This window comes from Coloeus monedula (genome assembly GCF_965178545.1).
Source record: "Coloeus monedula genome assembly, chromosome: 6".
Taxonomy (NCBI): domain Eukaryota; kingdom Metazoa; phylum Chordata; class Aves; order Passeriformes; family Corvidae; genus Coloeus; species Coloeus monedula.
Window position 1 is genome coordinate 11,172,513 of NC_138786.1, and position 14,170 is coordinate 11,186,682.

Sequence of the window (14,170 nt, forward strand, 5' to 3'; positions counted from 1 at the left end):
TGTGCAGCAGTGCAGGAAAACAGCTCCTGTGTAGGGATTTTCTTGGATTTCTGTCTGAATTTTCCTTTTTTCCTATTAAAACACAAACTCGTCAGAGACTCATACCCATGGCTGGGACCTCACTCTGGGGATGGCACGTGCGTCCCTGGTACATCAGTCATCTCTCGGGTAGGTGGGGCAGGAACTGGAAGCACAGGTGCATCCCTGGGTATGGTGGGCTAAAGGGGAAAGAGCAGAGGGAGATTGCTTGGATTGGCTGCAGGATCTTTATTTGTCACTGCCAAATGCACACAACTGTTCCCGCCAACACTGAGGGGAAAAGGAAGAGGGCAGGACCCGGAACCCCCACAGATGCAGCAGGACCTGCTCCCTGTGCCCCACTGGTGGGGCAGGCTCAGACCCACTGACAACACTGAGAGCTGGGCTGGGAATGGCTCTAGTGGCTGCACAGACTTTTCCTAAAGGAGGGGAGGTCTCCTGAAGGAGTGGAGCATCTTCCTGCCCCCCGGCAGGAGCCCGCGGCGGCAGGGCAGCCGGGCCATGGCCCCCGCCTGTGGCACGTCATGCTCCAGGAGGTTCCCAATCTTCAGGGTGGGGTGCAGTGCCCGGAGGGTGTCCAGTTCCTGCAGCAGGGCCTGACTGAAGCCGTCCGTGCTCAGCCTGGCCATGGAGGATGCAGGAAAAGAGGAGAAGGTGTTATGGGTAGGGCGGTGCTGAAGCAGCTGGGATGCCGGTGCGCCCCTGCCTGTCAGGAAGCATCCACTGCCCAGCTCGGGGATGCCGGGCATGGAAGGGGCCATGGCAGGGCCCTCACCCCAGGCTCCGCAGCGGGCAGGCGGGATGCCGCAGCTGCTGGCAGAGCTGCAGGATGCTGTGGGCTCCCAGCTCGTTGTCACTCAGGTCCAGGCAGGTGAGACGGGGCCCCTGCAGCAGCTGCGCGGCCAGGGCTGGGCAGCAGGCGCCCGACAGCCGGCAGCTGCCCAGCCTGTGGGGCCGAGGGAAACAGGGAAGGAGGGCTTTGGCCTCAGGTTGGTGAGCTGCCCCAGGTGGGAAGGAGAGAGCTCTGGATAGGAAGGAGGAAGCAGTGGCCCATCCCACAGCCCATTACCGGAGTGTCTGCAGTGGGCAGGCACAGTGCTGGAGCCCCTCACACAGCAGCTCCACACCAGCATCACGCAGCCCCTCACTGAAGGACAAATCCAGCTCCTCCAGGTATGTGCTGGTGCCCAGCACAGCAGCGAGATCCTCGCAGCAGGCGCTGGTGATGCGGGAATACCGAAGCCTGATGGGAACCCCCAGGAAAGACCTTCAGAGCCGCCTGAGTGCCCTCAGTGCCACCCCACCATGGTGGTGGACCCCACCCTGGTGCCACAACCTTGGAGCTCCTTGCCCTGGGAGAGTGGGACAGAGGCACAATGCCGCCCCAGAGGGACCCTTTGGGGCACCTCCCCAGCTCTCACGTCCACGCTGTGCGAGATGCCCGAGGGATGCCGGGGGTGCTCACCGCAGAACGCGCAGGCGGCAGCCTGGAGTCCGCAGCCCCTCACAGAGCAGGCGCACGCTGCTGTCACCCAGTGAGCTGTCACCCAGCTCCAGCCGGGCCAGGCCAGGGTGCTCTGCCAGCAGTGCCGCCAGCTCCGCGCAGCAGCTCTCGGACAGCCGGCACCACTGCAGCCTGCGGGAGAGCACGGAGAACGGGGGCTCAGCACACCTGTCCCGGCTGCTCACCTGCCCTCAAACCCGAGGGACAACACCCACCCCCAGGTAAATGGGGCCCGGCCTCCCCCTGGCCACTTGCCCGTGTCCCCAGGGCAGCACCCACCCACTCACCCGCTGCACTGCAGTTCGGGTGCCCCAACCCACACCCCAGGTTCTAGCCCCGGTTTGGGCTCCGCGCGCGTCTCTCACCGGAGCACCCGCAGGGCACTGCCCCGGTGCCGCAGCGCCCGGCAGAGCAGGTGTATGGGGCAGGGCAGCTCCTCCCGCCGCCGCCGCACGGCGAGGACACCGGGATGTCCTCCGGCTCCCGAGACTCCCGAGCTGCAGGGGAACAGAGCCGCGGGGCACGCGCAGCCCTCAGCGGTGCCGGGAGCTCCCGGCTCCGCCACCGGCACACAACCCCTCCCACCCCGAGCAGAGCCTCCAGCGCAAGGGAGGGCTCCTCAGGAGGAACCTTTGTGGCTTTGGAGGTGTGAAGGATCTCGAGCATTGCCGCTGGAGTCCCCCGGGGCGATGTAAGGTGAACCACAGGGTGCAGTTAGCATTCCAGCACCGGGTATCTCCCTTTGCGAGGGAGAAGAGGGACGAGAAGCCAGAGTGACACCTGGGCACAGGTGGGCCTGGCCAGGTCGAGCCAAGAAGCTCCATCACCATCAATCCCACAGTGGGCAACGGATGGAGGAGCCCACGTGTTCTTTATTCTCCCCAAAAATATTAAATCCTCTGCCGAGGAACTAAACACCCAGGGAAAGGCCAAGCTGGTATTTGGGAGGGAGGAGCTGAAACAGCTTTAAAATCATCCTTTGGGGCAGAGAAGGAGAAATCTTTGCAGTTTTGGGTAATTAAAGAAAGGAGAGGCAGGACTTACCAAGGCACCGACGCATCCAGCTCTGCCTCAGGATCCTGCCAGTGGAAGGAGCATCCCTGGAGGGTGACGCAGCCCAGTCCATCCCAGTGCTGGATGCAGAAGGAAAGAGCCATCTGGTCGTACAGGGTCAGCTTGGTGTCCTGCAAGTCCAGGTCAGTGAAATGACCCAAAGCACTTTGCACAAAACTCTTCTCGTTCATCTCGAACAAGAAGTGGAAAGTGTCCATCTCTGAAACCTTCAGTGCTTGGCCAGGCTGGGAGAGGCCTCTGTGCCTCCCCTGAAGCCACTTTAGCAGCTCTTCCCTGGCTTGTGGTGAAATTCTGCACCCAATGGTTTTGTCCATGTACTCTACAGATTTTTGGCTGACCAGACCAAAGAGGAATCGCACTGTTACGTTCAAATCCTTCCTGGACTTGCTGTAGCTTTCTAACAATTTATTTACATCCTTCTCAAGCCTCCCCAAGCTGCTGACCATTTCCCCATCATCCTCCAGAACATAAAACATTGCTGCAAAAAACTCCTGGAGATGCAGGTGTATGAAGGCATAGACACTCCCATGGTCTTTTCCTTCCTTTGGGATCCTTTCATTGAGGAAGAAGGGGAGAAGACCTGGCTGGTCCAAGCCACAGTCCTTGATTTCCTTCTCCTCAAAGAGGACCTTGTGCTTCCAGATGCCATCAGCAGCCAAGGAGCAAAGCTGGAGTAGGAACTGCTGGAGGACCTGTGGGTTGTCCCTGCTCCTGTGCTTCAGTAACTGGGAGAGGTAGAACATCATCATCCCTGTGGTGGCTTTGGAGCACTCAAGGAGGTTTTTTGTCCCACAAAGCTCTTGTTCAAGGATGGTGCAGACAGTCCAGCTCATAACAGGGATGACACACAAGCTGTAGAGGATCTGGTTGCCTCTGGCAAACCTGAACGCCATGTCTCCTTTGCTGGGGTTCTCAAAATACCTGTGGAAATACTCCTCCCTCCTGGCTGCCGAAAATCCCAGTATCTCCACGTAATGCTCACCCTCCAGGCACTGCCCCAGGCTTCCAAGAGCAGTTGGCCTTGTGGTGATGAGCAAAGAGGCCTTGGGGAGCACAGTCTTCTTCAACAAGCTCAGCAGGGTGAGCTCCAGCGGCTTCACCTCCCTGGGGTCAGAGCTCAGCTCAGCTTCAGGCTGAACCAAGGGAAACCCCAGGGCCTCGAAGCCATCAAAAATGAACAAGATCTTCTTCTGGTCATCCAGGATCTTCCCAGCTGGCACTCGCAGGCCAGGACAGCACTGTGAAACCAGGTCTGCCACGCTGGCTTCCATGGGAAGGGTGATGGCTTTGCAGTCAACGCAGAAGACAAAGTCAAAATGCGTGTGGAGCGTCCCTTCTCCCCACTCCACCATCACCTTCCTGACCATCATCGTCTTCCCCATCCCCGGGGCCCCCACCAGCACCACGACCTGCGGGGTTTGCCCATCTCCACTGGGTTCAAACAGCGTGGTGGTGACGGCCGTGGCTGCTCTGCTGCTGGCGTTGGCACATCCCTGGCTAGTTCCCCCTGCTCCATCCTTGGCTCCGTGCTTGCTCCAAGCTTCCCTGGTGATGGTCAAGGTGGTGAAGTGTCTGTGGAAGGATGGGCTCTCCCTGGGACGGGTGCCCAGCTCCCTGTCCTGGCGGGACTCCCAGACCATGTGCTCTCTGCTGTTCCGCCTGTGCTCTGTGCCAATGAGGAGCAGGGTCAGTGCCAAGCCCAGACAGATTCCCCACCAGCCCACCCACACTCCCGACACATCAGCAGCCACTTACTCCAATTCTCAGGGCTTTCCTAAGTCTAGCTGGGGCAATAAGGACATAATTTGTGAGGATTTGGGGACTCTGGATCGTTGGGGGCTCTTTTTCCAGGTTCTGATCCTGATCTATCAACTCTTGTTTTATCATCCTCATCCACCTGGGAGCAAATGCGACTGCCTGAGGCTGCCCACAGCCTCTGACTCATGCTCCAGGGGACAAAGGCACTGGGCTCCACAGCACAGATCTCCACAGAGATATCCTTAATCCCATCCCAAGAGGAAAAGATCTGCTCAGCTGGCTGCCAGAAAATGCTGAGAGCACTTCATGCTCTGTGCTTTAAAGTCACTTCCAACCCAAACCATTCTGTGACTGCATGATTTTAAACAACACATTAATTGAGGAATTACAAGCCCATGTAATTCACTGCAGGGATGAGCTGCCTGGACAGAGCTGGTGACCCTGTCCCCCTGCACTGCTTCAATTAGGAGTGCCCAGGACTGAACTCAGAGCCCAGGCCCATGCAAGCTGGTGGGGAGGCTCCAGATGAGGCTGCTCAGCATTCCAGGCTATTAACAGTCCCCCAGGAAAAGCAGGGCTGGAATTTTCACTGCAAGGACTTCCTGCTGCCAGGCAAACCCACCTTGACTGCTGCAGCAAGTCATTCCACTGTGAGAAACGTCCTTCATCCTGCTTTCCCGGGAGTTCGAGGTGAGGATAAATGGTGCTGCCTGAACAGCCACAGGGTTTTGCTGCTGTGTGGCTTTTTCCCCCCTCTCCAGGTGTGGGTGGGTCGTAACTGGGGCTCTAGGAAAGGAGAGAGGCTCCTTTAGGAGCTTTGGATGCTCAGGGATGAAATGGGTGCGAGCCTGTGCTGTGACCTGCTCTCCTGGTTTGCCTGCTCCAGTTTATGAACAGCGCACCTGTGTCTGGATTAGGTGGGGGTAACCCTCTTGATGTTTTTATTGTCTTTGAGTGATGATTTTCTTTCCATGACGGAAAAAAAAAGCTTCAGGATGATGTGTTTAGCAAAGCTGCCTGAGAGGGATACTGAGAAAGGGGGAAAGGATGTTTTAAGGCACATTGGGAGTTTAAGGACTCCTTATGGATTCCTTATTTCCCTGCTCAGAGCCAGACATCACCCTGTCCTTCCTGCTTGCAGGATGTCAAATAATTCTGGGGATAACTGTTTCTCTCTAAAGGAAATGGTCTCAAGTTGTGCCAGGGGAGATTTAGGCTGAATATTGGGGAAAATTCCATCACTGAAAGGGTTGTCCACCCCTGGCACAGCTGCCCAGGGCAGCGGTGGAGTCCCCATCCCTGGAGGAATTTAAAAGCTGTGTGGATGTGGCACCTGGGGAGATGGGTTAGTGATGGCCTTGGGCAGTGCTGGGAATGTTTAGTCTTGATGATCTCAGAGGGCTTTTCCCACCTGAATAAATCCATGATTCTATGTTCCCTCCCAAGGATGCTGCTGCCACCAACATTCCCGTGTGGGTTTTGCAGGAGGGAGCTCCCCAGGAGTCAGGGCTGTCTTTATCCCTGCTAACTCCTCCTGGGAGGTGCTGTGAGCTGAGAGGGAGGGGGAAAATCCAGCAGCACTGTTTCTAAATGTTTCCCACTCCCTCTGACCTTGAAAAAGCCATTTTCACCTTGCTGTGTCTCAGCCAGGGCTGTTGCTTGCTGTGCCTGTGCTGCATTAGGGGGGATGTGACCCTGCCATGGGGAAACGGGGGAAGTTTATTGTTTCTACAGCTTTTCCTTTGCTTCCCTTTTTCCTACCTCAGTTAAAAAAAAAGTTTAAATTCAGAATTTAAATATAATGTGAATTCCGGTCCAAGGCGTGTGAGAACATCACGTGGGGCTGTTTATCTCTGAAGGCAGAGGCAGAGTGTGTGAATGTAAGGAAACCACCACCGCAACCCCCAACCTCGGCTCATCCAGGCTCTGGGGACCAGACCTGGCGATTCCCACTTGCAGGAGGTTCCCTCCCTCCTCCTGCCACCCTGAGGATATTCCTGCCTGATACAGAAGTAGCAAAGAGATTTTGCTAGTCTGGGAAGGGGTGGTTTGGGGGTGTCTCCTGCATTAAACTGTGGATTTTCACCAGCTTTGCAGGAATTCAGCCCCTCTGCTGCTGTCAGTAGATCAGCAGATTTGGGAGGCATTAGGAAGGGGAAGCAGCTGTTTGGAGCCATGGAAAGGTCCTGGCTGTGCCTGGCACAAGTCTCTGAAAGAGCAGGGAGTGCTGGCACTGCTGGGTGCAGGACCAGACAGGGAACAGAGGGAACATCAGCATCAGCCACAGCTAATCCTGTCCGTGCCAGCCTGTCTGAGCCGAGCCAGCTCCTGGAGCCAAGGACTACAGCAGAATAACCTTGCTCATCCCTGCCCTAAGGGGGTGTGGGTACCTGCATCCCAAAGCAGCCCCTGGAAGCACAGCCTGTCCTGGGAGATTTGGGTTCCCTCATCCAGCCCCTCATTCTGCAGCTCTCTTCAAACATGGGCAGGATTTTCATTTGCACTGGGATTTAAGCAGCCTGAGTATTTCTTAGGCATGACATGCACCTGGCTGGGCACTGGTGGGTGGTTTGGTGGGTCCAAAGTAACTGATGGAGGCAGATGGGCAAGCAGCACACAGCCTGATTTGCTCTGAAATAAGGGCTAAAAGAACCTGCTGAGGTTTGGGATATAAGCAGGAAGTGACACAGGGATGGGAATTTGAGCCCTGTACCTGGCTGGAGGGGTGAGGCTGTGACAGGGAGGGCTCTTTGCTTTTAGCCGGTGAAGAGGAGGAGGAGAAAGAGGATGAAGAGGAAGCGGCTGTGTCCGGCAGTGCCTGGCTGTCTGACAGTGCTCTGGCTCTGGTCTGGAAAGGGGTGTCAAACCCCAGCCTCCTGGGACAAGGAGCGGTCTGGGGAGAAGGGAAGCAGAGCTGGTACAAAACTACCCCAAGGTGCAGCATCTCAGTGTCCTCCCTGCACTGTGCAGAGCTTCTCCTTGGCAAGTCAGTTTGCCCTTCCTTAACTCACTGCCAGGGATCATCTCAGTTGGAAATGCCTTATCCTGGTGGGGGGAGGCTCATACTCCTTTTGCCTGTGGTCTACACACAGGCATCCCAATTCATCAGGCTGGCCCCCTCCCAGGTATTCTTCCCAGTGTGTCCACCCCACTTTGTTGCTGTGTTTCCTGTAATTGCTGCAAATCCAGGCCGGATTTGAAGGAGAAACAAATGGAGCAGCAGAGGGGTCAGTGCCGCAGGGACAGCCCTGAACTGCTGAGCCAGCTCAGCCCCAAATGATGGGAGACGTGGAGATGCAGCTGGGCTGCCTTTACCACCCTCCAGCCCCCCTTGGCACCCTGCCCCTCCAGATCCCAGCCCTTCCCTCTGGATTGGAGCGCCCTCCCCCCCCCCCCCCCCATCTTCATGCAGTCTGCAGAGGTGCATTGTGGGAAACTCCCAAGTTTCCCCCCCCTCCTCTGCCTGCCTCCCTCCCTCCTCTCTGCGCAAGAGCCAGCTCCCAAGGTGTGACTCGTCCGGCCGGAGGACAGAGGTAAGGGATGCTGCTGGGATGGGGGGCGCGGGGCGGAGGGGCCGGGGCTCCCGGCTCCGGGACGTGTGGATGTCCTGCACAGGGTGACAAAGCGAAATGGAGACCTGGAGCTACCTACTCAAGGTGAGTGTCCACCTCCTCGCAGCCGCCTGGGATGGAGGCCGGGGGCTGCCATGCCGGCTGCCTCTCGAGCCGCCCCCCCCCGGTTTCACTGTAAGAGGCAAAAAGTGCTTTTTTGACCCTGAACAAGGAGCACGGTGAGGATGGCCGGCCCCAAGTGGCTCTCTTCCCGTCCCAGCTCCCCCGTTCTGCTCCCTGAAGGTCAGGCAGCCACAGAAGGTGTTTGTGCAAATGCACGGGTGCCTCCTGCCCGCTTCCTGCCCGCTGCTTCCTGCTGCCTGCACGTACCTGCAGCCTCCGCCGCCGCCTTTGCGGGCTGTGCCGTCCGGCCCGAGCGGAGCCCTTCCCCCCGATCTGAGCTGGGCCGGCGGGAAGGAGAGGCCCTGGGTCCCGTAGCAGCGCTCCGGAGGCAGGAGGGCTCGGGGCACAGGGAAACGGAGCCGGCCATGTGCCGGAAACAGGGCTGCTGGGAGGGAGGAGGGGAAGCAGCATCCCCAGCTAAGTCCCTCCAGCCTTGGCAGGAGAGCTGGTGCACCTCCCTAAAGGTTTTGAGCAGTTTTCCAGCTGTTTTCCCCCTCCCATCTGCATGGGCAGTGGGATTTGTTTGCCTTTTGCTCTGCCTGGATGGATTTAATGACTGTTCAATTCTGTCAGTCCTAAGGCAGGAGGGAAGGAGGAACAGCCAGCGGCGTGGTTTCAGCCGTCACCTTTTCCGAGGAAAGGAGATTGTTTTGTTTGGCAGGGGGAATGTGATATCAATTAGGGGGTGTATCCTTTGTTTTAACCCTGGGATTGTGCTGGAAAGGAGCTCACAAAGGGAAATCTGCCCCAAAACACCCAAAAGGGAGAAAGATGTCAGAGGCAATAGTGCCTGTTTGAAGGGAGAGTATTGCACCGAAGGAGTGGGAGAGGGGTGGGTAGCAGACCAGGCTTCCTGAGTCATGGTGTGTGCTTCCAGGGAGGGAATGCTTTGGGAATGTCTCAGGCCCTTCAGTCTGATGTCCCTGCTCTCTGTGCATCCACGTGCATCCCTGTGATGTGTGCTTGCAGGGACCTGTTGATTTGCTCCTGTTTACTTCTCTGTCCCTCTGGTGGCTTCTGGGGAGGGGCAAAGGAGGAAAGAAGAGGATTTTAAAATTGAATCGAGGTCAGGCTGGCAGAACTTGGGTATTGGGACAAGAGGGGGAAACCTCCCTGCTGCAGCCCCGTTTTCCTGGGTGGGGCTTGGACAGGATGCTGTCAGGAGAGGGAGGATGGACTATGCTGGATTAAGCTCCCTGCTCCATCTCAGGACTGACCTCCAAAAGTCTGACCTTCACAGGTTTGACCTTCAGCGTTTTCCATCTGTCCTTTTTCAGCCACAGTGCCCAACACCAACATCTAACCCTGTGATATTGTGGTAGGGTGGGGGAAGAAACCCCAGATCTCCCCTAAATGTGGATTTTCATCCCTCTGCATCCATCCCCTCCCCTGGCAGGCTGCTGGGATGGGGGTCTGGAGAACACCCTGGCACAGTGTCCCCATCCTGGATCAGGTGTCGGAGCTGGCAGATGGGGCAGAGGGAGGGATTTCCGTGCTGGAGGAGCTTTGGTCATCCTTCCCCAGACGCTTCTCAGCTTTCTGCCAGGAAGGAGAGTCCCCTGGTGTTGCTGCACAAGGTAAGGGATGGGTTTTACCCCAGAGAGTGTGGGGAGCCTCCCTGGAAGGTCACTGCCTCGTGCAGAATTGGCCCCTCATCTGCCTGCAGTGGCTTCTTAGATTTCAGCTGCAGAGCAACAGTTTTCAGGCTGACGCTTGCAGATTCAGGGGCTGCCAGATTCCAGATGCAACTCTGCATGTGAGGAATTGCTTCCAGAATCTTTTTGCTGGCCCCAGCTGAGCCACATTTCACTGTGTCACATATACCCCTCATCCTTTCTTGCTCGTGGATATTGAATTTGGGATACAAGCCTGGGAGGAAGAAGCCTTAAAAGCAAGATCTGTCAGAAGGGGAATTGGCCTCCTGAAGCTTTGGGAGCAGCACCCCAATTTGGAAGCATCTGCCCTCTTCCCAAAGGCTTTTCCCAAGAGCTGGCACCAGGGTAAGGAGCAAGGCTTTGTGGTTGGAAGGAATGAGTGTTCACCCTTTTCCAAGAGGCAGGGAATGTTCGCCGACCCTGTAACATTATCCCTGAGCTGGCACCACAGACCCAGAGCTGAGCAGGGAACCAAGACAAGCCTCATGGCCCCAGCCAGGGTGTTGCTGGCACTGAATTTTTTGCTCTGGGAGGGCTGGAAAAACATTATAAAGAAATGAACTGAGTGGGTTTGCAAAAGTCAAGACATGAGGAGTTGCCCAGGGTAGGGTGCAGGATGCACCCAGATCCCTGTGAGGTGTCACACTCATGGGTTAAGGCTCCAGGATTCCTGTTCCAAAGTGTTCCCCCATTATTGCTCCAGTGCTTTGATCCAGTGTCCTGACAAATAGCTGCCATGGAACCAGAAAGTCATCCAGGCTAAGCCTTTCCTTTATTCCCTGAATTTCTGTCTTGGGGTGAGGGATGCTCAGCCCTGCCAGGGAGAGGCTCAAGATCTAACACTTCATGATTTTTGAAGGGTAAAAGCTACAATTTTTTTCTGTTACAAAAAAAAAAAGGAACTATACCAGGGAAAAGCGAATTTGATTTTGTGTCTGAGGGGGGTTCAACCCCAAGATTAAAGCGGGATTAGCACAGCAAATTGAGGTGCTCTGAACCCTGTTTTGGGGACTGTGTTAGGACCCTGAGGAGCCAGACTTTGCAGCAGGGTGTTTTCAACCCAGCCTTAGCAAAGTATTTCCAGATTCTGTCAAATTCTAGAAATTATTTTTCTCTAAGATGTGTCTGAGGGTGCAGCTGTAAGGGGGGGGCTGGTGGCACTTGAGGGGCCTTGCTAGGTGTGACTTCTCCTGCCGACCGCAGGCCAGCGCTGTGCCGGATGTGGCTCAGTGCCCACCCCTACGGAGTCAGTTGGAGCACGTGGCTGGAGACAAAATCTTCTCTCTCCCACGGCGGTTTGGTAGCCCTGTTCTTTGCTGTGCACGTGGCTGTGTGCAAGCAGGGTGTCTTACCAGGGTGGGTTGGAGCTGTGTTTGGGGTTAAAAGCCCCCAAAGGAACACAGGTTGAGCCCCTGGCAGGAGTGTGGTGTGTCTGCAATGCCACCTCCATCTCTCTGAGAATAAAATGTCTGCCACATCCATCCCAGCAGCTCTTTGGGGACAGGATGTGTGTGGTTTGCAGAGGTGACGCTTAGCTCAGAGCTTGTCATCTGCAGAGGTTGTGGTGCAGAAAAAGACCATAAATGTCCTGTTCTTGGGCTCTTGCTGGAGGGGGAGTCTGAAGTGCTGTGTCACCTGTGTGGGCAGCATGCCTTGGCAGCCTCCAGAGAGGACTCTGGCACCGGTGTCACACCTCTGTGCAGTTGGTGGCCCAGGGTCTGCATCCCAGAGCCCTTCCCTTTGCTGATGGAGGGCAGAACCACTTTTGCTGGGCTACAGGAACCCATCCTGTTCCCACACTTCACCTTAATGCCAGGTACAACCCAATCTCTGAGTGTGGATGCATTGCCCAGCCTGGGAGAGAGGGAATGTGGCTCAGTGAAACTGAGAGTGAGGAGGGGCTCCTGGCCATTCTCTGGGGGCTCTGGGGGTGGTGGGTGCAGGTTTTTGGTCACTGCCAGCCCCAGCTGGACCAGTGAGGAGTGTGCTGTGGCTTGGAGCAGCCGCAGGAATTGCCGCAGCCGTGGAGCAGCAGCTTGGCTGGCAGATCTCCCCCCGTGGCAGTGATTTGAGGCTGCTGCCACTGCTAAAATACTTCCAGCATGTGACACTCTCCACAACAAGATTCAAAGGGCTTGTTTGAGAGGGAAATGTTTAATCCAGGGACGGGGGGAGGGATGTGGGGAGTTACAAACAACAGATTGGGAAAAGGATTCATAAATATCTCATCAGAGTGAACTGGGTCACCAGTGTTTGCTGCGACTTGGTGCTGCTGTCTCCGAGGGTTGGATTTGGGAGGGCTGGGAAGCACAGCAGGTTCCTGCACAGCCTGTCCCTTGCTGTGCAGCACTGAGGCCGTTTGAAAGCATCTGTGACAAGTGACTCTGCTGGCGTGGGGCTTGCGTTGCGTTTTATCACGTTTGCCGTGCGTTGCGTCAGGAGCTGGGGGCCGAAATAGCCTGGAAGGGAGCTAAAATCTTCCTTGGGGAGCTGCTCATGGCAGCTGAGGGAACACAAGCTCCTTATGTAAAGCTGCTTTAATATTTATGGTAATATCAGAGGCGGTGCATTACCTCATCATCTCTGCACTTCTCGGGCATGGGGAAAGGCTTAGTCACTACTCTGCCATCCTTCTCCTGGGTGCTTGCCTGGCATCTCCCCACCTTTAACGCGGTTGTTCCCTCAGCAGCTCAGAAAAAGGGAGAATTGCTGGTTTTCCCCATTGGAAATTGGGAGTTGAAGCATCAGGAAACAGGATGTACTGCTCAGTTGCAGGAGGGGACTGGACACAAATCCTTCCGGCCCTGACAGATCACTCCACAGGTGGCAGAAGGGACAGACACAGACCCCTGAGGACACTTCCCAAAGGACAGGGTGGTCCAAGCTGCATTCCTTAGGGGTTAGAAGAGAAGGTGGAGGAGAGTGGGATGATGAGAGTGCTGGGAAAGGAGCTCCCTCTGCTGTGCCAGAGCCACCTTTGGTGCCAGCTGCTGTTTCCTTAGGGAGAGCAGGGGTCTATCTGTCCTGTGCACAGGGAGATGAAAGTGCCTTTCTTCCAGACAGGCAGGAGTGACAAAGAAAGGAAGAGGAGATTAGGGAATAAGGGGGAAGATTCGAAGATAAGGTGTTTCCTGCCATCTCTGGCTGTTTCTGCACAGTACTGCTCCAGGTCAGACAATGTCAGTAGCTATTTCCAAGATGGATGTTTCCAACTGGAGGACACCTGGAGTGTAGGGACGAACCTTTGTTGCAGAATAAATCCTGATACATAACCCCACTGTGTTCTTAAATCCTTCCTTGCTGCAAGTCTCAGTGTAGCAGTTGAGGACCCGATGGAAACGCGCTGGTTTTCATAACAGAGGGAAAAACCCTATGGATGAGCTTCCCACTGCACCCCAGACCCACACCCTGGAGCAGCTCCTTGGTCTTGCAGTGTGACTGACTTTCCCTTCCAAATGGAAGCAGTAGGAGAGGATGAGACGATTTGGGGATGGGATGGGGCTGTCCCTGCAGAGGGAAGAGGCCATCCTGATGGAGCTGTGCTGTGGCACAGCTTAGCAGTGACTCATCCTTCCGTTCAGTGCAGGATTGATGCAGCTTTCATCTGTGCATGCAGGAGACAGATGAATAGATGTGTTTGGTGATTTGCTGGGATTTGAGGCAGGAAAGGTGCCCTTCAGGGAGCCAAAGGAAGCTGTTCCTCTGCTGGTCTGTTGCTCTGGCGGAGGGCAGCTTGTTGCACTGGGTGAGTCCGACTGCACTGACCTTGAGAGCATCCCAGGGGAGCTGTGGTGTTTGTGTGCCAATCCTTGCAGTGGCAGCAATTTGGAAGGCTTTCCTTTTCCTTTTTCTCCTTTATCATCCCTGGTTTTATTATGCCAGCTCCCTCTTCCCAGCCTGGGAAAGAGCTGCTTAGCTGCTGGCAATGAGAACCTCCCTGAAAAGGCACTGATTGTTAAACAGAAATAGCATGGAGCAGGGAAAAGGGAGGGAATGAAGCCTGTCTCCCACAAAATCTTATTCCCAAGTGCTGCTGCCTGTGTAGGAGGCAGAGAGGGAGCTGGAAGGGGGAGGAATGGGTAGACAGGCAGAGACAGCAACTGACAAGAGAGAAGGGAGGAATAAAAAGATGTGAGGAGCTATAAAGAAGAAAGCAAAGGTAGGAAAATGTGTTATTAGAGAAAAACTTGGTGTGATAGAATGAGGCAAGAGGAGGAGACAAAGGAATGGGGGGGAACCCTTGTATGCAGGCTTAGTTTTTGGAAATGAGGAAAGCACCTCTCTTCAGTCTGGGGGAGACAGGTGCTTAAAGGTGAGCCCATTGTCATGCCTTTGGAAGTACAGGATGGAGACGAGAGATGATTCCCAAGGTAGGGAGCTAAGAGCACACAGAAGATGGTTAAGTA

The 14,170-nt window shown here is 55.6% G+C and overlaps 1 protein-coding gene across 1 annotated transcript; it reads right to left on the bottom strand.

The window, feature by feature from the left end:
• Positions 1-458: 458 nt before the first annotated feature.
• On the bottom strand, positions 459-4,257 carry LOC309574214 (NACHT, LRR and PYD domains-containing protein 12-like; the record flags this gene model as incomplete). The annotated part of the gene is made up of 6 exons (XM_082283656.1): positions 459-660; positions 815-985; positions 1,109-1,282; positions 1,505-1,675; positions 1,909-2,040; positions 2,588-4,257. 6 exons carry the CDS (start codon positions 4,255-4,257, stop codon positions 459-461), a joined length of 2,520 nt encoding a protein of 839 aa, XP_082139782.1.
• Positions 4,258-14,170: the final 9,913 nt, after the last annotated feature.